A 23,413-nucleotide genomic window follows, 5' to 3' on the forward strand; every position below is an offset into this window, starting at 1 on the left:
GTATAAGTCCAGCCAGTCACCTTGCTTTGCTCTTCATGGAGGGATGAGTGCTTTGTATCCTGTGTTTGGTGACTACATGGCTGCCTGTGGCTTGCTTTAACAAACAAGTACATTTAAGCCACACCACCTGTCCAGAAAAGTCAGCTTCTATAATGTAGTGGGCGCAAATAGATATTTTAAGTCTTGAATATGAAGGAAGATATAATTATGTATTCTAATGCAGTGTAGTTCTGTTGTAACATCAACCTTCATGCCCTTCAGAATATGTGGTGTGGGGGACTGAACCAGGAGTGTGCTTCATATTGGCATTTTTTTGCCAATCATTCCATTTAAGGATGAGGACACATGGAGGTTTGGTGAGTACTGTTATTCATTTACTTTTTGTCAGGACATATGCAACAGTTTTTTGCAGTATGGAGTGGAGAAGAGAGAATGCATGGATAAGAAGTTAGGTGGTGAAGTGTAGCTGTCAAGCACAGACTGCATGGGTCATGGAGTCATTCAGAGATCCATGACTTGTGGCAATAAGTAGGGAAAAAAAAGCAGTCTTACAGACTCAAGGTGTTAGATTGTGGCATGCAATGTCCTGAGATGCTTAAATTTTTCTTCTCTGTCACTTTTATTCTGTTTTAATGTCTATAATTATTATATAACAACTTCTTACCAGGCTTGTCAAACCTCTCATTCATGTTTTTTTCACTCTGTCCTTTAGGCTCATCTTTTACTTAAACCTACCTAACAGTGCTCTACCTTTCATGTCTCCTATGCTTTTCTGTATTTCCACTCCTCTCAGGTGAAGTTTCTTATAAGAGAAGAGGTCTTGGTGTCCAACACAAGCTGTAGGGATTCATTTATCTTGCATAGTCTTGCATTAATTAGGGCAGAGGTTCTCAAACTTTATTGCTTAGTGGCGCACTAATGATATATCTTGGGACTGTGATGGCACACTAACTCTCCAGTCATGTGTAATGTATACCTATCCGTGAAAATTATGCAGTGCTCTCGTGGAATAGTAATTTTTCCTCACCATAGAATTTTATTTTTTCTATTATTTTTACAAATCTTTATAGTTTTTATTTCCGTTCAGTATTTTATAATCATCCCATAATTCATCAGTTGGCAAACAGATGCATTTCACTCAGTTGCAATAGCCATGTGACAGTGATGTTGTGGTACCTTAATTCAAATAATTTGCAATGCATCCACTCGTCCTTTAAGATGTCTCTGTTACAGGGTATTGGATCAAGAAAACTAAAATTGCAGACACTACATATATTGCACATCACATTACAGATATTCTAAATAAATTAAATAGTATACTGTGCTTATAAAGGTCATCTAGTAATTGTTCAGTTGTAATTTATCATACCAGCCAGCACATGTTGCATGTTTATTAGATATTTATACTTATGCATTAAAGCTGCACTGTAGATGCTCAAATGTAGTTGAAGATGATATTTAAATAAACAAGAGAGCTTCCCAATTTGTCTTCCCATGATACTTTGAGGTTCACTAATGTGGGTTGCCTCTGTAGAAGGGAAGATTTTAGATGGCTTGCATGCATTATTATTTGTGCTAGAATTGTAGAGAGATTTTGTTCAGCTTGGCAACTTGCTTTTCCTTAGGTATTACAATTATCCACATTAAACAGTCTTCACAAAGGCTATGCCACAAAGAGTGCTTCACATAACAATGAACTCATAGACTCTGTAGCTAGATAACAAATTTATTTACACCACAATCTAATATCTGAATGCCTTTTAAGTCTTATCACAGATGAAGGAGTGAGCAAACTGCTGCACTTGGAAGTCAGTCCTTGGAGTATTTCTGGACAGCCTGGACAAAGGCAGCCAGGTGATCTGGATCCATGTCTGGGTACATCCCATGTCCCAGGTTAGCGATGTAGCGATGACGGCCAAACTTCTGTACCATCTCCTTCACAGCGGCATCGATAGACTTCTGTGGGCCATCAAGAAACTATCTCAGTGATGTGTATGGCGAGGCGAGAATATTATATCAAAGGCTCCCTTCTCCACTCTAAGCACAGTAGGGAACTGATGAAAATATAAAATACACATTAGCTTGTTCTTTTACAGCCATACCTTAAAATATTATCCATGTGAAGCTACAGCCATTACACTCACTCCACCATTCACTTCCCTTGCTTACCCACCACCCATTTTTCTCATATTTATACTTAGGCACTTCCCATCTTTTAACAAATGCCACTTTTCTCCTGCAATGAAATAACCTCTCATTTACTTTATAATAGTTGGTATTTATGCACAATATTTAACTAAATACATAAATGGTTGCATTAAATCACTTATCAATCAGCATCTTGTCATGCAACTGACTTTTGTTACTTTCACTTTTATTTTAAAGATCTGAATCCAGCATCTTGTCATGCAATAAACTTTTGTTACTTTTCACTGTAATTTAAAGATATGAATCCATCAATTTATATTTGAGAACTTATGCTTGTATTACACATCTCATATATCACATCATTGATTGGCTACTGCTACATACATAGAACTTGTAGAATAGTGTATGTTACACCATTTTATGTATGATGTGGTGGCACGTGCATGTGCACATATAGCCCTTGTTGGCAACTCTCATTTTCCCCACGCTGCTGCTACTTCAGTGTGTGCACCTGCTAGCTTGCAGAGAGAAAACAAGTCACACCTCTCACAGCCTGGCATGCCCTATGGAAACCAGCTGATCCAGTTAACACTGTGCTTGTCACTTGAGATGCAGTGAGTACTGGAGTACATGCTACAGATGTGTCTCGACTCCACAGCATCTCTTGACAAGGTGCTGGACACACTGCAGAAGTACATAAAGGAAATTCAGAAAGGAGGCATTGCAGCACCAGGCATTCACCAATTCCAAGCAAGCAAGGTAAGGAAGAGTCTTTTGCTGAATTCTGTGTGCTGTTTAAGAGGGTCCCTGAAGAGATAGACGTCTTTAAGGCCCACAGTAAGGAATGCAAGGAGGCATTGCTTAAGCACGGCATCCTTATGGGCTTGCAGGACAAAAAGTTGCAGAAAATCATCACACTCAATGCTGCAGCCTGACTTGCTGATGTGACACTATGCTGCTCCTTTGAGGCCACAAGGACTGCTGCCTCTGCACAATACAAGAAAGACAAGAGCACTCGCAGAGGCAGAGGTTCGCTCAGCTGCACCCATGTTGTCCTCTTCCTGCAACAAGTGCTGCAAGCAACAGCATGGCTCCAAGGGCTGCCCTGGTACAGAGGCAGTGTGCCATAGTTGTTTCATGCCAGGGCACTGGTCACTCACAGAAAAATGTCCAGCCAGGACTGCCCAGTTTAATGCTTATGGACACTGAGAAACTATGCAAGTCTTCCAAGCCCAAGAGTCAGTACTTCTTGAAACCAAAACCTTCAAAGATGAAGAAAAATGATAGTCACTCCACCATCCATGTGGTGCAAGCTCAGTCATCAACAATGGGCTCCAGAACTGTCAGTGTGCACTGTATGAAGAGTCCAGCTGACTGCACACGTCCAGCCCACACCTCCTAGCGTCAGTGTCGTTGTCACTTATGGTGGGAAGTCAAGTGAGATGGAGGTGATACCTCACACAGGCACTGACATTAGTGATTGGCCTGCAACATCTGCAGTGTATGGCCACATCAAAAGTGACCTGCAAGTGCCCCCTTCACTCGGAGTACTTCAATGTTGATGGGACCCAGTTGTCTGCTGCCTTGGGTTACTTCCAGGCAGAGCTCGCCTACAGCAAGTTGTCATGCACGGGGTGGATCAACGTGCAAGGTGCTCTCAGTACCCCTCTGCTCTCCTGCCACCTTTGTGCATTGTATTGCACTAGGCATCATACCTAAAATCTTGCAGCAGATGAAGGATGCCTTCACTACTATCAACAGGATCTTCATAAAATTCAGAAGACTGTTATTCACCGCACATATCTTGTAATAAAAAGATGCCTCCCTCCCTTCCTTGCTGTATTATGTAAAATCTAAGTACACCAAGAGATAATCTGTGTGCCACAATTTTCAATAACATTAGCTTGTAATTTTATGAAAAAATCAACACATTATTTGTAAACATTTATAACACCTAAACAATCATTATTGTGTAAACTTTTAGTCAATTTAAACCTCCATTATCACTTTACTGTCTAGTGGTGAAAAGGTCACATCTGTATTGAAGTAAGTGAATTACAGAGAAAAAGTGGTAATAATCATGGAGTGAAGGGGCCTTAAAGCAGGAGGATGAGGAGGCTCAAGCTATCACCCAGTCACATTCTTCCTGGCCAAACAGTGGCAAGGAAATATAGTTAAGGCACTCCACTCTGGCAGATGAATGCATATATCCTCAGAAATCACTGCATTGCCATTGTCGCATTTAATCTATTATCTGACTGCACAGTGACATTCAGGAGACTTCTTTACAACATGCAGTGATTTATTTTAGTCCTAGTTCCAAGGCTGATGAATGTAGCAATGATAAATCTAACCTTATAAACATTTTGGAACTATCTTGTGAATTCAACTTGTAATATCTGAACTGTACCATTACTGCCAAGTTCAAACATTAGCAACTACAATGGTCTATCTTTACTAAGAAAGTAATTAGGAAGAATAATATACAAACATATAATGTCCAGGTAAACTGTGGGTGAGTGATGGAACAGTGCAGCCAATCAGGAGACCTGTTACAGATGCAGCCTAAGCACCAGATGAATACCTTCCCTGAAGGAATATAGTTTATTATAATGTTTGTTCTTCTGGATTTAATAAAACTTGTTGGAATCCCTATTTACTTTTGTAAACATACATACCTTGTCACCATAGAGGGCACAGGGGTCTAGGTTTCCCTGGAGAACCTTAGTTGGTCCCACAAGTTCTCTGGCCAAGATTGGGTCCACTGTCCAGTCTATTCCAATAACCTCATACTTAAGGGAAGCCAGGTCCTTCAGGGCATAGTGACCCCCCTTTGGAAACACTATCTGCAAGTACATCTAAGTTAGAAAATCTGTCAGAGAGAGAGAGAGAGCCTCCATAAGCAATTAGGAGCAATTGGGTATTGGAATATAGTACTATTTTCATTATCTGTAAATAATATAGTAATACTGTGTCCTACATGAAGTGCAGTGAGAATTGCTTCTCTTCCCTCTCAAGGCATAGAGTGGTAAAAATGTTACAGAAAATTTGTGAAAATCAACAAATAGATGCCTTATCTTGGCTACATGAGGCACAAAATTCTAGTATAGAAGTTGGACTGGTTTGAGCTCCATAACATATGAGACTGCTACTTACTGTAATAAAAGCCAATCTGAGTCGATTTCATGGGATTCCCCAGGAGATAAATTATCGCATATACATTATAATAAGAAGGATGCATGGAGACACGTGTCACTCACTCACCATTGGAATGTCTGGGAGGCCAAGCTGCTTCACCTGTTCCTTCACTTGATCACAGATCTGCTTCAGGTAAGGCAAGGCAAAGTCCCTGAACAGTTGTGGTCCCAAGTGTTCAGCATGAGACTCAAACACTTGTAATACCTGAAAAGTGAATTGCTCAGCCACTGTACACAAAACCCTACTTAACTGGATTAATTCTGGGAATGAAGTATAATAATAAAAAGATGCATGGGCATATCAGGTTATTCAATGCTGACAGGAATGGCTGACATTTCAAAGCTGGAAGCATATCAATAAAATTTTAATCATGATTTGCTCATTATATCTAGAAAATGAAATAAAATAACCTTATCCAATTAAACTTTTATATTTGTGGAAAAAAATGAAAATTTAAAGCAATGGAGGAAAAGAGCTGCAACACACACACACACACAGAAACACACAAACACTGCTTTTCTTTAAATTTGAACATCTTGTCATTCCACCATGTATTACTATGCCTTTAACTGAGCAAATATACAGACAGGATCACCTGAGTAAAGCTCTGGCCTTCTTTACTACAACTACTCTAAATGTCTTCAACCTTTTTCTCATTGCTGCAATGTTGCATCTCTTGCTATCTTCTACCACTATTTTCATGCCTTCCTTCCTCCTGCAGCCTCACTGCAGAAAACTTTCTACTTTCTCTCATCCCTATTCTGTCCACCTCTCTAATGCAAGAGTTAACCAGTATTTTCATTCATTCATCCCTTTCTCTGGTAAACTCTGGAACTCCCTGCCTGCTTCTCTGTATTTCCTCCTTCCTATGACTTAACTCTTTCAAGAGGGAGGTTTCACGACACTTAGTTATTTTTTTAATTATTCTCTTGACATCTCTTTTGGGATTGACACCCCAGTGTGATTTTTTTCTTTCTTTTTTGTTTCCCTGGCCAGTGACCCTCTTACATATAAAAAAAATAAAATAAAATAATAAAATAAAATAAATAAATAAGTCAATGTAAACACATACACACATGCGCATACTTCTTGACCTTGTTGAAATGTTTAAATTGTCAGGCCTTTAACAAATTCCCACAGATTTTTCTAAGTCATATAACTATACCTTCAGATTTATTCTTGTTTATTTTTCGGAAAACCTTTACCTGAGCTCCAGCTTTGACTTGACCCACAAGGTAATGAATGGTTGCTTCTGTGATGATCTTGAGGAGTCTGTGGCTGGCCTCAGCATGCTTGTACAGCCATCCCTTGGCATTGCTCATGGTCTTGGAACCTTTGCCTTCTATCATGTAAGCCATAATTGTCCACTGAAAGATAAAAAATGTATTTATTTTTCGTTCTAAAGTATTTCAGCAACTCCCACAAGATATAGCAGACCAAGATAAGGATTTTTCAGCAAAAGCAGCACACATAATACTTACTGGAGCGCCACTGAAGCCTATGAGTGTTGCCTTTCCTTTCAGCTCTTTCCGAGTAAGTGTGAGTGCATCAAACACATACTGGAGCTTGGTGCAGGCATCCCCTGGTGGGGCCAGGCGTGATAGGTCCTCAGGCCCACGCAGCGGAGATGGGAACACTGGGCCCTGAAAGGAAGGGAAATGTGAATTAATGCAATCATAAATGAATTCTGAACAGGAAATATCTACTTCAGTATTGTACATCTTTGGATGGAAAAAGCAGGCTGATGTAGTGATGCAGTAAGCATGAGGTCACGAAGAGTCTTTTCCTTAAAAGCTGAAAATATCATCATAATTTTGAAAGATTCCATGTATGCTTGCCTGTCATCCTTCTTCACCAAATGGTTGCTCTTTGAGCTGAAGTCTTCAGCAGACTCCCTGCATGAATCTACGCTGCTGGGATCTTTCTGAACTACTTAATTCCAAGTTTTCTTGTGTCCATCTCAACAACTATCAACTACATTGAAATTTAAATTAAAATTAAAACTTTATTGTATCAAACAATAAACTCTGCCTTCCTCTCAACATGGCCAAGCCACCTTCTCAACATCACACTAATACATTTCATTCTCCTTACTTCCTTCAGCTAAACACCTTTGGGCCTTTATTCTTTATAAAGTTATGACACATGTCATAGTTATGACATGTGTATCATAACTTAAAACGTCTGTCATAAGTTGTTTGTCATAAGTTATGACTTTAGCAAAACTGTCAATCATAACCATCTGCTATATGTAGTGCTTACTTGATTTCAAATACTAAAAGATCAAGCAAAAGCTGCCATTCACTTATACTTTATAGCTTCTATAAATATTTCTTTTGTTTTTATGTATTGGGGGGAAGAGAGTAATTCAATCTTTGAAAACATGGTAAATGTGATCCCATAGGAATGCCTTAATGTAAACAAACACAGAGTTCCAATGCTTTGGTGGCAAGGATGGCTTCCTTGATGATCACCAAGGCCATCACTACTGCACAACTGCATTTCCCCAGTGGCTTTTCCCAGCAGCAAGGTATCTGTTACAATCACTTAATTTTTGGGGTAAGGGGATTTCTCCTTTCTGTGTCAATGTGTAAGGCTTCCCTCACTAGATCAGTAACAAAGAAAATACCTGCATGGTCTGAACAATATCTTCTGATGAGTTTCATGTCACTAAGTTCATTTAATACGTCTGATCTGGGTAAATAATTCATGAGCTGGAAATGTTGTAGGGCAGCCATCTTGGCTGTGGGGAGTGTCAGTCATAAGCTGCTAAGACAGGGTGGACCTAGTCTTAGCATCCCACATGGATTTTTGACAGACATGCAGTTTATGACAAGAATGCGTCACTTTGTCCTAGCCATGGCATGTTTCATAGCTAAGACTCACTAGGACCACTTCATGAATATGGCCCCTGTGATCCCAGGTCTTGTGTATAGTGATGCACAACATATCCTTCAAATCATCCTAATCTCCATCCACTCTCATTTGGAATTAAGTGATCAAAAAGACATCAGAGATCTAGATTCCAAGCAAGGAGACTGCCACATACTGCTCAGCCTGGCAAACACTCACTATGTGACCAAGGGTGACACAAACAAGCATGTATGGAGCTTTTCAAGATAAGGAGAATGATAATGAAGGCAATGACAGGGAATACTGAGCTTTTAAAGTTTCATGAAAAGCGTATTAGGGCAACATGTCTGTAATGCAAAAATAAAAAAAAAAGGAAGAAAATACTGTGAAAGGCATGATAAATACAAGAATACTCCATGTGGAGTCAGCAAGCAGCTGGGAGTACAAATACACCAACCATGTTAGGTGGTTTCAAGATTCTTGTGTGGTATGTGTATGAAAGGTTGAGAGAGAGAGCACGTGGGGTGGGAGAGCTGGACATCTGTGGGTATATACAAGACAGGGTCACAAACAAGACTGAGAAATGATGCATTCAAAAAGGAAACAGGAAAATATTCATGGTTGGCAGCAAATAGTATAACAACTATTCTGTGGCTCTCTATACTAAGAAAAGAGTGTCACAAAAGGTGATGCTCTTTGGAGGAGACCAAAGTGAGGTTTTCAGGTGGATAAAAGGATTTAATGAAGATGATACATCAAATGTTAGGGTATGGACTCAGGGTAGTGGTTCACAAGCAGAATGGTGGGTGAAAGTCAATGTGAATGAAACAGCTTAAACCCAAAAGGACCAGCGGTGGTGGTGATTTTTGTCCTGCTAGGACTGCCCCTCCAACGCTAAACATTGAAAATACCCTGTATTCACACACGCCTTAAACTTAACCAGCAATGAAAGAGCACATGAAATACTTTGTACTCAACATCGTCTTCCTCTTTCTAACAATGCCATCCAGATATCTCTATATGCAGTGGTTATGGAAAAACAGTAAGTTGAAGAGGAGAGACTTTTGGATGGAGTGAGTCACTTGCCTGCCATGCATTTGTTTTGTCTGACTAGATATGGTGAGCAACTAATGAGAACGGGTGCCCTGAGCTCTCTTCACACAAGCTAAACAGTTTTATCAAGTTCCTGCCCTATTGCACTCTCACTACAAAGTGAAGCAAATGGTTGAGTGTGAGTGGGTAATATGTATGGCATTGAGGTCTGAGGGCAGGAGGGAGGAGCCAGGGAATCAGATTTGTCAGAATCACTATCACTGTGTTTAGCCATGGTGAGAGGGAGGTGGGGGTGGGGTAGAGACAGGGATTAGCCAAGTGAAATCACAGACAGTATTATCTAAGACTGAACTACAAAAACTGACATAAAGTAGCCAAGTTTAATGCAAAAATAGCAAAGTGGTTATACCCACCACCAGTCCTCGCCTGGTGAAGTGGCTATTGCTTTAAGGGTTAAAAATAAGATTTCAAAACATTAAGGATGATAATAAAAGACCAAAACAGTTGCATGGTAGCAGCCTTGTGTAAGTTTAATTATCTTTATGAGTCTTGTAATATTATCACCATCTTGTATGCCTTGCTTCAGGGCATAGCCACCTCACAGCCTGCTCCTCCCCTTCCACTCTACCCCCCTACTTCCCTGAAGGTCATCCTCCTATACCCACTGTGTCTACCACACTTAAACACTTTGTCATCTCTTTTTCTGTTATGACCAAACAGAGAGAGAGAGAGAGAGAGAGAGAGAGAGAGAGAGAGAGAGAGAGAGAGAGAGAGAGAGAGAGAGAGAGAGAGAGAGAGAGAGAGAGAGAGAGAGAGAGAGAGAGAGAGAGAGAGAGAGAGAGAGAGAGAGAGAGAAAAATTAAAATTTGCATTTGTATCTATGACAGACAACTAACTAATGCACAAATTATATACATATAATAGACGATAGTTTTTTTTTATCAGAATGGATAAGAACATTAACTGACCCTCATTTTGTCTTATCAGTGGGTGGATGGTAAGGTTTACACAATACTGATCAATAAAAATAAAACTTTTCCTTCAGCTCCATCTTACCTCACCAGGCCTCATTTCTACTTCCATTCCCAAGGCTTGAGGAATCACCAGGATGTCAGAGAAGATGATGGCAGCATCCAGCGGGAAGCGATTCAAGGGTTGGAGGGTGACCTGGCACGACAGTGATGGTGTCTGGCACATGGTGAAGAAATCATGTTTGGCTCGTACCTCTCGAAACTCTGAAGGGGAAACATTCACATTAATAACTTTATCTAACATGTGGCAGCTATATGAATATTTAGTGGCCATGTGGCTTGGTGGTACAGTGCTCATTTCATGGCCTAAACATTGCAAGTATAATCATGGCTCACAGCAATATCCTGGTGGAACAGGTAGAGCTCCCTTGTAACACTCCCTGGCACTATATGACCATGTCTGAATTTCTTCTTGTCATGTTGTAACTCAGTATTCACAATTATTTCTTACACAGAACTCATAAATCCTTAGCTTAGCTAAGGAATTAGCTTTAAACACTGAGACACTCCAAGCCTTAATCATAAGATGAGCTTTGTAAAGTCAACCACACCCTAGTACTATATGTTTGAATGTTATCTAAATATGCACAAGACGTTACAACTCTTCGAAGTGGAGACTAAGTTTAATGCACACTGCTATTATAAGATAGAAGCTAGCTGAATTGTTGCTTAAACAGAAAATGTGTGGACAAGCTTTCTTGCACACAAACATCAAATTTATAACTATCAAACTTTATAGAGTAATAGTCAACTAAGACTGCAGCATCCTTGACTTGCCAGGGAGGTATCGGCCAGCCTGCCTCATAACCCACACAGGCACCTGGTCCACCTCCTCGCCCCTTGCAGCACGCAGGAGCCGGTCATTGACCATGGCAGGGAATCCACTCTGGAATGTCAAGATGTTGTGTGAGATGACATTAAAAGTACTGAGCAATTTACACTATCTGCCTTTCATCCTTCAGAAAAAATTAGGCAAATATCTCAGGCACTGCCCTAAGATCATTCACTAGTATTAAATCTGAGAGGACCTACCTCAGGCCATGCAAGCTTCTTTCTTCTAACATAAGCATGAAAGAGCTTTATATTAGAAACTAGGTTATCAATCTGTGCAATTTCACATTGAGATTGACTATTTATAGAATAATTGTGAAACTCAAGACTGACTTCCAAGAATTTATTAAAAGACTTGGATACTGCTTCTGACCATCAGCCAAGGATGCTGTGAATAGATTTGTAATTATTCCATAGAATAGCATGTCTTCATTTTAAAGCTGGTAGTTATTTGATGGGGCAAGGTGGACTATCAAGAATACTCTGCTTTTAAGAGAAACATAATCTGAAATTTAAAGATAAAATATGATTAATTCTGGATAGCATTTCATTAGTATTAAACCATTAAATAAAAAATTCCAATCAAGTAACCTTTAGTTTTCTTGTAGTCTCCTTTATGTCATAATATAAAACAAAGGTATTCATGATAATCGGAAGAGTATTGAAATATATAAGAATAAGAAACAGGAGAACATCCACAGCCTGGGAAAGGGAGGTGCACCTGTGCCATACCAACTCTCTCATCATCTGTAGTGAGTATCAAATCAAGAATATCATCTGATGATACAAATGTTGGTTCCATCACCCACTGAAAAAGTCCAAGTGAAGTAAAACAATTGTAGAAGAGAAGATGGTAGTTGGTGAGACCTCTAGGCCTAAGATCATTATTCAATCTTATGTCCAGCAATTTAAAATCACCTATTAATTGCAATTTTCTTGCCAGGACAAAAACTATAAAAGGAAATAAATCAAAATTTTGTTGTTTGCATCTGAGTTAGATGGTGGCTTGTAAATGATTGTGATATATACATAAAAATCATGAAGCTAGATGACTGTTAGGAACATCAATTAGTATCTCCCTGTATTTAACATCTAATTGAACACAGACACAGACACCATGTTCAGGTACATCCCCAGGCACATCTTTCCTGAGTAACTGGTAACCTGGTATTTCCAGTGGCACTGGAAATGGAAGATGATAATCATGTTTCAGTCATACCTTGATCAGATATGTTGAAATCACACAAAAAAGTAGAAATGTAATTAATCTTATTAATAAGAGAATTAACATTAGTATGTGCTTAATACATAGTGCAACAGTATGAAATTAGTTTAAAGTCCCAGTGCTGTTGGAGACTCAATCAACCAGAACCTCGCCTCAGGTGTCCAAAGATGCAACATTGGGCCTCACTCTTTGATATTTGCCTCCTGAAACAGCATCTGCATTTAGGGAATCATGAATCAAATTAGGATTTACCTGTAAAGGACTATTGCCGGTGTCCCGCGGGGAACATTATACCCACTCAAACACCTGATGCCATAACTAGATCTCATCCTAACCATGTATGCGCACACTGGTACATGATTCAATGAAAACGACTATGATACTGCCGCTTCACCTGCAGGTAAGGCAGAGGGCCAGCCGTGACACAGATAAACGGCGAGCGGCTTGCAAACAGCTGACGGCCGCTTCACTCACCTGTGAAGCTTTATTTCCCTCATCTATCTGTGGATTTGGTTAATCATCCTGCACTCTACTCATACGAGGCCCTATGAAGAACCACCGATATATCAAATACTAGCATCCCACCTATCAATTCAGCCACTGCACTATAGGCCTAACAATACGAGTCATGTTTCACACTTGACTAAACACAGCAATTGTAATTCCTGTCAACCACAAAAGCCAAGTTAATAAGTACCACCTCATACACCAGCAGCACCCACCTCCTGAGCCATTGCTGGGGGATGATGGTAGTCTTAACCAAGGGATCCTGATACCGGTTGCCGTACACACACACAATCGACGCTCACCAGCCAGCCAGCAGCCGCCCCGCACTGTTTACTGCCTCGCCGCGCCGCGCTGCTGGCCGCTTCGGTTCGGCGCCAACAGAGGAGCTTATATAAATTCAGGTGTTCGGAAGGGAAGTCACAGATATTTTTTCATTGTTATGTCCTTATGTCTCAGATATGACATGCAGCCATCAATTCCATGACGCATTTGGAGAGTAAACCACAAATATGCTTTTGGAAGGAAAGCTATGCATTTTTCCGTGTCATCTTCCTCCATTCTCCATGGAAGTACAATATACAACCAGCACCTTCGTGATCTGACTGGTATAACTGCAAACTCATTATTAATGTAAATGTTACAGTATTCATGCATCTTGAGGGAGTATCATAAATTTCTAGTCATCATTCACATCTTCAAGATAAAAAAAAAAAAAAAAAAAATGAAATGTCAGCATGATAACGAATGATTGTTAGCTGAAGACTCGCCACTTAACCTTTCATATTGTAATTACGCAGTTTCTTCCCAAATTAAAAATACAAACACTTATCTATCTTTTTGTACAACGAACAGTCTACCAAATACGTCCCTTTTTCTTTCTCTGTACTCATGCAAACAATCTTTAGACAATTTTCACTACATTTATTTATTTATTTATTTATTTATTATTATTATTATTATTTTTTTTTTTTTTTGTACACGCGTATATGCCACGCGTTCGCGTTTCACTGGCAAACAGCAGACCCATACAACCTCCGTGTTACGTTTTCCAGTGATTAACATTTGCCTGATTGTGGGGAATTCAATGACTGCATGTGCTTCTCTGCTTATATAAGGTAGTAAATAATTTTCACATCTAAAAAATCCAGTTTTCCCAATTTCCCACCAAGTTCCCGTCTCTGTTGTGCCGAGAGAGAGAGAAAATAACACACTTACGCGATGGCCGATGGAAGCGGGATCTGCGTGCGCGTATACCATGCGGGTATTATGACAAGTCTCCGCCATTTTTCTAACAACCCCCCACCCCTCACCAGCTGGATGGTGCACAACTACTTCACATGTACTGGAGGGGGGGTTCCACTCATGCCGCTTTTAGACGTGGTGGAATCAAAAGCCTTTCGTCTTATCAACTCCTCTTCTAACCGTCTTCAGCCTTTTTCTCATCGCCGCAATTTTGCATCTCTTGCTGTCTTCTATCAATATTTTCATGCCAACTGCTCTTCTGATCTTGATAACTGCATGCCTCCCCTCCTCCTCCCACAGCCTCGCTAAACCCCCATTTTGTCCACTTCTCTAATGCAAGGATTAACCAATATTCTCAGTCATTCATCATTCATGGTAAACTCTGAACTTCCTGCCTGCTTCTGCATTTCCACTTTCCTATGACTCTTTCAAGAGGGAGGTTTCAAGACATCCTATAATTTTTGACTACCGCTTTTGACTCAGGGGACAGGCACCTTAGTGTGTCTTTTTTTCTTTATCGCAGTTTTGTTGCCCATGGCCAGTGCCCCTCCTAAAAAAAAAAAAAAAAAAAAAAAAAAAAAAAAAAAAAAAAAAACGCGATGGTACCTACCAAGATGCACTTGTGCCAGCTCCCTATTCCACTACATGCTAGCCACCAAGGACGTGCATCCTTGGTGGCTCGGGCGTCCATGGTAAACAAACTTTTGCTCCTTATGTGTCATGCATGTGGGTCTTCTTTACATTTTGTTGGTAGGAGGCGTGAAGCAAGGCATGGTGAAGGCAAGATTCTTCAGAGGGCACATTCCTACCTCTGAGGCAAGAAGGTTCATGATGCCTCATACATTTGTGATACATTCACATGTCCCATGTCATCAATCTTCTCATAACATACATTTCTTTGAGGCTTACTCCCTTGTTCTCACAAATCAACATTTACACACATAACACATTAACTTCCTATTACTGTCTACCTGCATATCAGGCTGGCAATACCTTACAAAGCACCACACACTCATACACACACTCATTCATGGGCCACCCACTGCACCCCAGGAGCTTAGACATTGTAAAATCTGACACAGGTGACTACACCATCACTTGCTAGACATAGAGGAAATGTAAACAAAGTACAGCTAATATTAGCTTTAAATATAAAATACACATTAATATCTGATCAAGTGACAAAATGCCTGATGCCTGCACACACACACACACACACACACACACACACACACACACACACACACACACACACACACACACACACATCATCCCACCATATACATGTTTCCCTACCTCTGCACCTCGCACACAAAATGAAACATGTTTGGGTAATTGTGAATTTTAGTGTCTAAACTCCTGATCATGATAAAATGGTAGTGAATGAATGCCCATTTTGAAAAATGAACAATGATTCCTATATAACAACACAATCAATGAGAATTTATGAAAAACTAAAATAAGCTACTGATTGTAAGTCTTACAAGTGATTTTTAATTCATAAATGCAAGATATTGCTGCTTAAAACCTTTAAATGTCAATCTTAACCCCAAACTCTTAAATGATACCTAAGTACATACAAGACTGCTCTGATTATACCAGAAACCATTTTCCACATTCTTCAGCTCTCACAGTTTCAGTCATTCAAGCTTATCTTGCATGTGCTTGTCAAACAGCATTTACTTACAAACACAGACAACTGGACACACTTACTAGCTACTCTATCCTGCCACACTGTACATAAAAGAAGCAATTCTATGGACACTTCCTTTCCACCTGTGATTTACCAGACTCATCATATTCCTGCTTACTTATCCACATTTGTTGGAAGGATCCCAGGGAGGCCAGAATGGAGCCTCCAATCCATGAGCCAAACCTTCTCTCTGTGGTACCAGTGGAGGAGATCAATTTGAACCTCATGTTGGGTGGAGTACGGCTGGACAGGTCACGGTTGAGGCGCTCCACATAACCGTTGAGGAGTGAGTTGCCGCCAGTCACTATCACGCTGGAGTACAGACTTGGCCGCAGGTCAATGTCACACAGGCCAATGCTAGTGGAGACAACGTGAGACATTCCCAGCATGGTGGAGCCCACACCCTTGATGTAGCTGGGGTCAAAGAGGCTCTCAGTGATCCTATAGCGTTCCAGCCCGTACTCCTGTGAGACAGAGAGAGAGAGAGTGCAGGGATTAGAATATGTGCTGAATGACCTAAATTATGTTGTATAGTTATAGTTGTGGTGTATTGTAAAATCCATTAATTTCCACTCCTCTCTCTCTTTCTCTTATCCATCTGAAACTCCCTGATTTGTTAACAATCTCCTTGTAAAATCTGACAACTGACAAATTCTTGGCAAATCAGGACTTGGGATTCAACAAAAACACGAAACACAGGGGAAGTAAGAGCAGATTATTCCACTTCTTTTCACAACTCTACTACAGAAACTTAACCCACTTGTCATTACTTGTTCAGTTGTGAGCTTCACTCCAGGACTTAATTCTTTTACATGATTACCTCAGATTCCTTTTAAAGTTTGACACAATATAATATGAATGGTGATCCATTGGTATCACGATTCACAGTTATCAAGTCATCTGAGGCCTGATTCCTTGGATACTTGTAAATAATTAAGATTGTCTACTTTCATGCTTGACACACATTTAACAGATAACCAATAGGACAGGCCAGATTCAGCCATGAGGAAGATGAGGAATTTTAGCTCAGGGACAAAGCAACAAGAGTAAGTCCTCACATTATTGTAGCCTGAGGGGAATTCATAAGGCTCTGTGGGGATGCCCATGACAGCATCCTCATCGTACGGCGCCTCAGAGCAGTGCAATAAGGTCTGCTGGAAGTCCCGCACCACCTCACGCTTCATGTAGTTGTGCCAGGAAGGTGTCACCTCTACAAGATTGTTCTTTTTGGTCCATTTGGGTCGGTCTCCCTCCTTGACTGACTGCTTGTCTGCCACCATGTATGAAGGAACGATGTCCACACCTGACTCCTTCAGGAAATTATTGGCCTGAAAATGGGAGATGCAATGTTTAAAAGTTACTGATCAATTCACTGTCTTGGCTAGGGTCACATGGCACGCACACACACAAACACACACACACAAAATAAATAAATTAATTAAAGAATACATAAAATAAATAAATAAATAATATAAAAAAAAATCAAAATAAAAAAGTAAGCTTTGTGCTCCAAAAAATGCATAATAAAATGGAGACTTATGTATGGAATGAAAGCTAAGGATCTTGAAAACAGAGATTTAAAGATGGCAGGAACATTAGTGCATTACGAAGCACAAGATTTAAAGCTAAACTATAAGCCTAACACCAACAATGCATCAGTTGGCATAAATGCTGATATTGCCAGGTATTGCAGATACTCACCTGGTTTAGAAGAAAGTCTCCTCCAAGTGGAGACTTAACAATGGCATGCTGGAGAACGTAGCCGTCATGGACTGGGATGGCCGAGGTGTGTGTGGCGCCTGAGTCCAGCACCAGACCTGTTGATCGGCCATTGGCGAATGCAGCAAGAACAGCAGACTTGACCAGGAAGAAGGCTGGTACCTGACCAATAAGAGACAAGCTACTGAGTTCAACCACAGGTGCAATGTACTACTGCACATTGTAAACTGTGAATCAAAATGCTACACTGAAGCATAATTACGTATGAGTTTCAGCTTGGTTTACCTACCACTGACCTCTGCTCAGGATATTAACCACATGAACACAAAACATCTCAGCATCATATCCAGAAGTCAAAACTTACTGAGCCACAGTATATGAGATGAAAGACTCAATAGCTCAGAGAAAAATTCAGGATACACAAAATTACCTGATACTTTTCAAAAACCAGCTCACAAAGCCGCTCTCTTTTACCACGAACGTTCCACTGAAAATAACAAAACCACATTAGGATAATAAATATGTACAGTTGTTATAATCACAGATAACAATTGCAATAAATCTAAAACATACAAGCATGAAAGATGGTGGTCAAAAGTGTCAATGTGACAACTCAATTCGTTTTGATGAAGTCATAAGAAATGCAAGGTATCAGGGATAATATATGAGAGAGAGAGAGAGAGAGAGAGAGAGAGAGAGAGAGAGAGAGAGAGAGAGAGAGAGAGAGAGAGAGAGAGAGAGAGAGAGAGAGAGAGAGAGAGAGAGAGAGAGAGAGAGAGAGAGAGAGAGAGAGAGAGAGAGAGAGAGAGAGAGAGAGAGAGAGAGAAATATACTATGATGTCGGTTTTATGGGACTTCATATGGTTTTTGAGAACAGACACAATCACACATATACAGATGAGTGAAAAGATTACAAATGTACAGCAGCAACTGTGTACATACAGTGGCTTCTGAGAAGAGGACTGGATGATACTGGGCCTCACTCTTGATACATTTCTCATAGGAGTAGTCCAGGACTTTCTCAAAGGTGTCCCAGTCCTCTATCATCCCTTCCTTCATGTAGTTCACCACCTCACAACCTGAAAAATGATCAGTTCTCCAATACTTCTACATGGGAAGCTGTAGGCAACTTCATGGTCACAAAAACAACTAAACATTATACACAAAGATTATGATTAAATAAAGAAAGTTACAATGAAATGCAATGTAACAAGGTTTAGTGCTGGGTCTGGGCATTGTTTTGATTAAATAAAGACTGAATGATAATCACTGGATGAAATGAGTTTAAATGTTGGAAGATGGAGCATGTCATCATGAGGGGAAATAAGCAGCACATACTATTGGTGCAGCAGAGTGATCTACCAGTGACTGACAAAGATTATGTTACATATAAACATGAAACTCATCACTAATAAAGACAACTTACCTTTACGTGGAACATGAAGAGCAACAGTATCAATGTAATATTTCTTCTCGTTAGTCTCTTGATCCTCCAGGACACCCACCCATGATGGGATGTCAAACTTGGGTGAGTCTTCCCCAGCATAGCCCACCCTCAGGGAGGAGTGGCCAGGGTCAAACACCAGCGCTCCCACTTCATCTGTCAGAAATAACAGGAATATCATTACTTACTCTGGGAAAGGAGTCAGAGCACAAAATTCTTCACACAATTACTATTACAATTATAGTAGTGCACTCTGCAAGAAATTAAAACCTTAGTGGCAGGATGATGGCACCAACTTGTCACACAGAGGTCTAAAGATCAGGAATTCTGGTATTTTACACTCAGCCCAACTTCATCTCAGTGGCACACCAGTAATTTTAATTCACTGCAGCAAAGGTCAAATATAGTTATAAAGACAGGTGGTAGTAACCTGTGCTGGAATATGCATTAATTGGTTATCGTTCTGCAGAATTTTACAATCTTATTCAGTGCTGCAGATTAAAATTCTAAGTAAAATTTAACATCTTTTCAGATATGTGTATAAATTTTTTTTTTCCAATAATTTTCATGAGTTTCATCACCTAGGCATAATTTTATATTTTCCCACAAAAAACACTCCCAAGAATGAAAAGAAAAATCTAAAATAGTATCTTGAATGGATAATAAACTTAAAAGTAATCAAGCCAAACCAACCCAAATGTAATCTATGACTAACGTTCAGTCTAGTGGAGCTGATCTTACCAAAGCATCTATGCCCAACAAAGTTATCCTAACCTAATCCAATGGGGCAACTAGGTCCTGGAGGGCTAACCTTGCTTATTGTAATTTTACCGTGTGTGGCTAGTCTAACTTAACCTTGCAGAGGAATTAGGCCTTGCCCAATCCCTGACACTATAATAATAATGTTACTTAGCAGTCATGCCACATTCAAAGTCTCTGTGGCATAGTGTAGCAATATATATATATATATATATATATATATATATATATATATATATATATATATATATATATATATATATATATATATATATATATATATATATATATATATATATATATATATATATAGTCATGAGATAAGCAAGTTAAAAATTTTTTAATTAGTGAAAACAAAAACCCAGCACACACAAAGCCTTTTGCATCACTACTGCCTTGATGATAAATGAAAGCTGTCATGGGGAGGTGGTCAATTTTTACTCTTTTATCAGTCCTTTTGTTTCCAGACAAAACTATTTTCTACTAATTTTCAGCCAGTTTTGAATTAATCTGCTTGTTTTTCTGCAAATCATTTGTTTTAATTTTTTTTACATCTCTGATCCCCATTGCTTCAGAAACTAATGATTTGCAATAAAAACGAAAACCAGACTAATCAACACAAACCATAATCTACCATTAAAAAAAAAAGTTTTGTCCTCACAAATAAGTAACACATAGTAACACTCACAATGTTCCCCTGAAAGGACTGGCCATCAGCCGGTTGTCACCCACCACTACTTAACCCAACCTAACAAAACTAACTGAACCTAATCAAAGTAACCTAACTTTACCAAGCTAATCTAACTTAACCTAACCAAACTAAACTTAAAAAATTGAGGTCAGCATTATAAATAATTTGTGGATAGTAAATATGAAGTACAAACTATTCAGAATGAGCTCTATCAACTGAGAATGTTAAGAAAAGCAATGTTGAGACTCGGGAAGGAGTAAAATAATACTGGGGTGGGTGTGTCTACCTGCACTGTTGCCTGTATATGTGGGTATAACTACTTCCTATTAGTTTTGGTTTTATTATAGTTTAAGCCATTACACACTACGTGGTAATAACCTACCTCATTTTGTTCTCACTATTCACATAATTTCTAATGATTACACTACTTGTCGGAAATTAATAATAACGCCACAATAGGCCTGGGAATGCACAGCGCTCTCAACTTTTTCTAAGTCCACAGGTAAACATAAATGGTGTATTGTTGCCTGAACTTCAGTTGTTAGGTTAGGTTAGGTTAGGGTTTTATTATAGTTTAAGCCATTACACACTACGTGGTAATAACCTACCTCATTTTGTTCTTCTCACTATTCACATCATTTCTAATGATTACACTACTTGTTGGAAATTAATAATAACGCCGTGGGCCGTGGGTAGAGATTGGGGACATTGGCTTAAACTATAAATTTACCTTAGTTTTCAGTAATAACTATTGTTGAGTAAGATTACAACACTCACAGAATAATATGAATCAAATATTCTCATGCAAATCACAAATTTTTGAAGAGAAAGGGAACAGAGACCAGAAAAACCAGTGACTTTGAACAGGCTAGCACATTAAGGTAAAAGAAAAAAGAAAAAAACTTGTCAAACTTTATCAGGAAGAAGTTTCAAAAGCTAGAGATATGCCAACGTACATCTGCAGACTTACATTACGTATAATATATTAAGGGACAAAAACACCCATTAGAAAAATCTAAAATAAGGCGCGGAAATGAAGTGAATGAAACACCACAGGCCTTCCAGTCATTTCCCCAACCCGTGTCGGTCATCGCGGCTACTTATAGGCGACTTCAAGCGCTTCTAGAGGAACTATGGAGTCCTGTGTTAAATGTGGGTGTACTGATACTCACCTCCACCGTAAACTCCGCCACTCATGCCTGAAATAGAGAGATGGAGAAGCTGAACTTCAACCCGGCGCGGCGTCCTTCCCTCGCTTGTTGTGGTGCCGGGGTGCAGTCTTTTATTCAGTACGGATCTCATGAAATCGCTCTAAAATGGTATACATGTGTCTTTACCTCACTATTTTGCAATTAAAAATACACAAATAAATCTTTATAAATTTCTAACAACAGTATGAATCTACAGATGATGTGGCATAAAGATTATGTTTAATAGAGGGATTTTTTTTTTATCTAGATCTGGGGACTGTCTTTAGAAAACAATAAATACATCTTTAATATGTGATTTAAGAAATAAAATCACTGAAAGAAATATGGAATTTGCAGTAATTAATAATGTGAACTTGTAAGCAATATGGTATGAAGAAAGTAAGTGCCAATTTCAATCTCAAACAGATGTCGGGTGTAAGATTCTACTTTCTACTCTCATCCCTTTTCTGTCAACCTCTCGAGTGCAAGATTTTACCAGCAATCACAATATTTCATCCCTTTCACTGGTAAACTCTGGAACTTCCTGCCTGCTTCTGTATTTCTCCCTTCCTATGACTTGAAACTTTCAAGAGAGAGGTCTCAAGACACTTCCAAAACTTTGGATAATCCTTTTGGCCCTTTTCCTTTTGGGAATCACCTTAGTGAGCTTTTTGTGGATATATATATATATATATATATATATATATATATATATATATATATATATATATATATATATATATATATATATATATATATATATATATATATATATATATGTATATTCTTTTCTTGCCTTTGTCTATTAACCCTTTCAAATAAAGAAGAAGCAAGGCATAATGAGGAAATGAGTTAGGATAAAGAACTGCCTAAGCTGAAGGGTCAGGATTCGCATTAAGATTACTAAGGTAATGACTACTGCTCCTACTTCTAAATGTGGCAAGAAATGTTTGGCTACGAACTACCCATATGAACCATCAACTATATACCCATATTCCACGTTTGGATGTAGAAGGGGAGTTAAGAATAACACAAGAAGTTGAACAGAAGGAAATAAAGGAAGTTACAAGAAGCCGTCTGCCCTCCACGTTGCAGTCCCTAAACCTACACGCGCGTCTCTAAATGTGTGCTGACCAAACTAACTGAACAAAACTAAACATGTGCACCTCATACTTTAAAGTCTCCACCTGCGTACTCTTTAACAACTTGATGTCACATCAGCAGGCACATTTACATAGCTTCTCTTCCCTACAACCAATAGCAACCGCAGCTTGCACCTTTCTCCTCCCTTATATTGCAACTATTATGGCTTCTCTCTATATATATAACCTATGATATTGATTGTGTAGATTAATGTAACTGAAACAGACAGGTTAGTTACGGTTAAAAGGTCTGAGAGAGAGAGAGAGAGAGAGAGAGAGAGAGAGAGAGAGAGAGAGAGAGAGAGAGAGAGAGAGAGAGAGAGAGAGAGAGAGAGAGAGAGAGAGAAAGTGCTTACGTTGAGATGCATTTCTTTTTTTTATTCCAATCTAAGTATGGTATTGCATTATGACATTACAGATCATGGTGCATATACTCAGTTTTATAGCTGAGCTTGAGTCCAAGTATGAAGACTTTGTGACGTAGGTACTATGAAACAAATGAAAGTACTTTTACTAATTAACTGCTTATGTCATTGGCAAACTGGCAATCCCCTCTTTGATCTCAGTCGGGAGCAAGACAGGAAGAATTGCTTTAACTATATAAAAAACAGTGATCCTCTGGCAAAAATCCGTAAAGGACTGAGGACTTGATACTCACACCTCTTGGTCCTCAGAGTGTCTCTAGAG

General features: G+C 39.3%; 2 protein-coding genes across 3 annotated transcripts; both read right to left on the reverse strand.

Annotated features, from left to right (window-relative positions):
• Positions 1 to 1,257: 1,257 nt before the first annotated feature.
• LOC135099196 (uroporphyrinogen decarboxylase-like) lies at positions 1,258 to 13,222 on the reverse strand. Of its 2 annotated transcripts, XM_064001651.1 has the most exons (9): positions 13,062 to 13,222; positions 11,061 to 11,169; positions 10,309 to 10,487; positions 8,657 to 8,740; positions 6,828 to 6,989; positions 6,552 to 6,713; positions 5,413 to 5,550; positions 4,827 to 4,994; positions 1,258 to 1,959 (listed from the first exon to the last, which is right to left on the reverse strand). In XM_064001651.1, exons 1-9 carry the CDS (start codon positions 13,071 to 13,073, stop codon positions 1,810 to 1,812), a joined length of 1,164 nt encoding a protein of 387 aa, XP_063857721.1. In that variant the 5' UTR covers positions 13,074 to 13,222; the 3' UTR covers positions 1,258 to 1,809. The 2 variants fall into 2 exon arrangements, with proteins under 2 accessions (XP_063857721.1, XP_063857722.1); XM_064001652.1 differs by lacking the exon at positions 8,657 to 8,740.
• A 1,996-nt stretch (positions 13,223 to 15,218) lies between these two features.
• On the reverse strand, positions 15,219 to 21,725 carry LOC135099180 (actin-like protein 6B). Its single transcript, XM_064001649.1, has 7 exons — positions 21,567 to 21,725; positions 18,927 to 19,100; positions 18,443 to 18,579; positions 17,931 to 17,987; positions 17,483 to 17,662; positions 16,840 to 17,109; positions 15,219 to 16,245 (listed from the first exon to the last, which is right to left on the reverse strand). Exons 1-7 carry the CDS (start codon positions 21,694 to 21,696, stop codon positions 15,844 to 15,846), a joined length of 1,350 nt encoding a protein of 449 aa, XP_063857719.1. The 5' UTR covers positions 21,697 to 21,725; the 3' UTR covers positions 15,219 to 15,843.
• Between the last annotated feature and the right edge of the window lie 1,688 nt (positions 21,726 to 23,413).

Source organism: Scylla paramamosain, chromosome 4 (assembly GCF_035594125.1).
Source record: "Scylla paramamosain isolate STU-SP2022 chromosome 4, ASM3559412v1, whole genome shotgun sequence".
NCBI lineage: Eukaryota > Metazoa > Arthropoda > Malacostraca > Decapoda > Portunidae > Scylla > Scylla paramamosain.

What these genes read in the sequence shown, in the direction of transcription:
- LOC135099196 (XM_064001651.1), bottom strand. An exon ending in GGCTGGCCGATACCTCCCTG is followed by an intron (nt 10,488 to 11,060) that starts GCAAGTCAAGGA and finishes TTTCCCCTTCAG; the next exon opens with AGTTTCGAGAGGTACGAGCC. An exon ending in TAGAAATGAGGCCTGGTGAG is followed by an intron (nt 8,741 to 10,308) that starts GTAAGATGGAGC and finishes ATATACCCACAG; the next exon opens with ATGTCCAGCTCTCCCACCCC.
- LOC135099180 (XM_064001649.1), bottom strand. Translation starts at nt 21,696, where the DNA reads ATGAGATCCGTACTGAATAAAAGACTGCACCCCGGCACCACAACAAGC. An exon ending in TGGCGGAGTTTACGGTGGAG is followed by an intron (nt 19,101 to 21,566) that starts GTGAGTATCAGT and finishes TATTTCTGACAG; the next exon opens with ATGAAGTGGGAGCGCTGGTG. An exon ending in TCCCCTCAGGCTACAATAAT is followed by an intron (nt 16,246 to 16,839) that starts GTGAGGACTTAC and finishes TCTGTCTCACAG; the next exon opens with GAGTACGGGCTGGAACGCTA.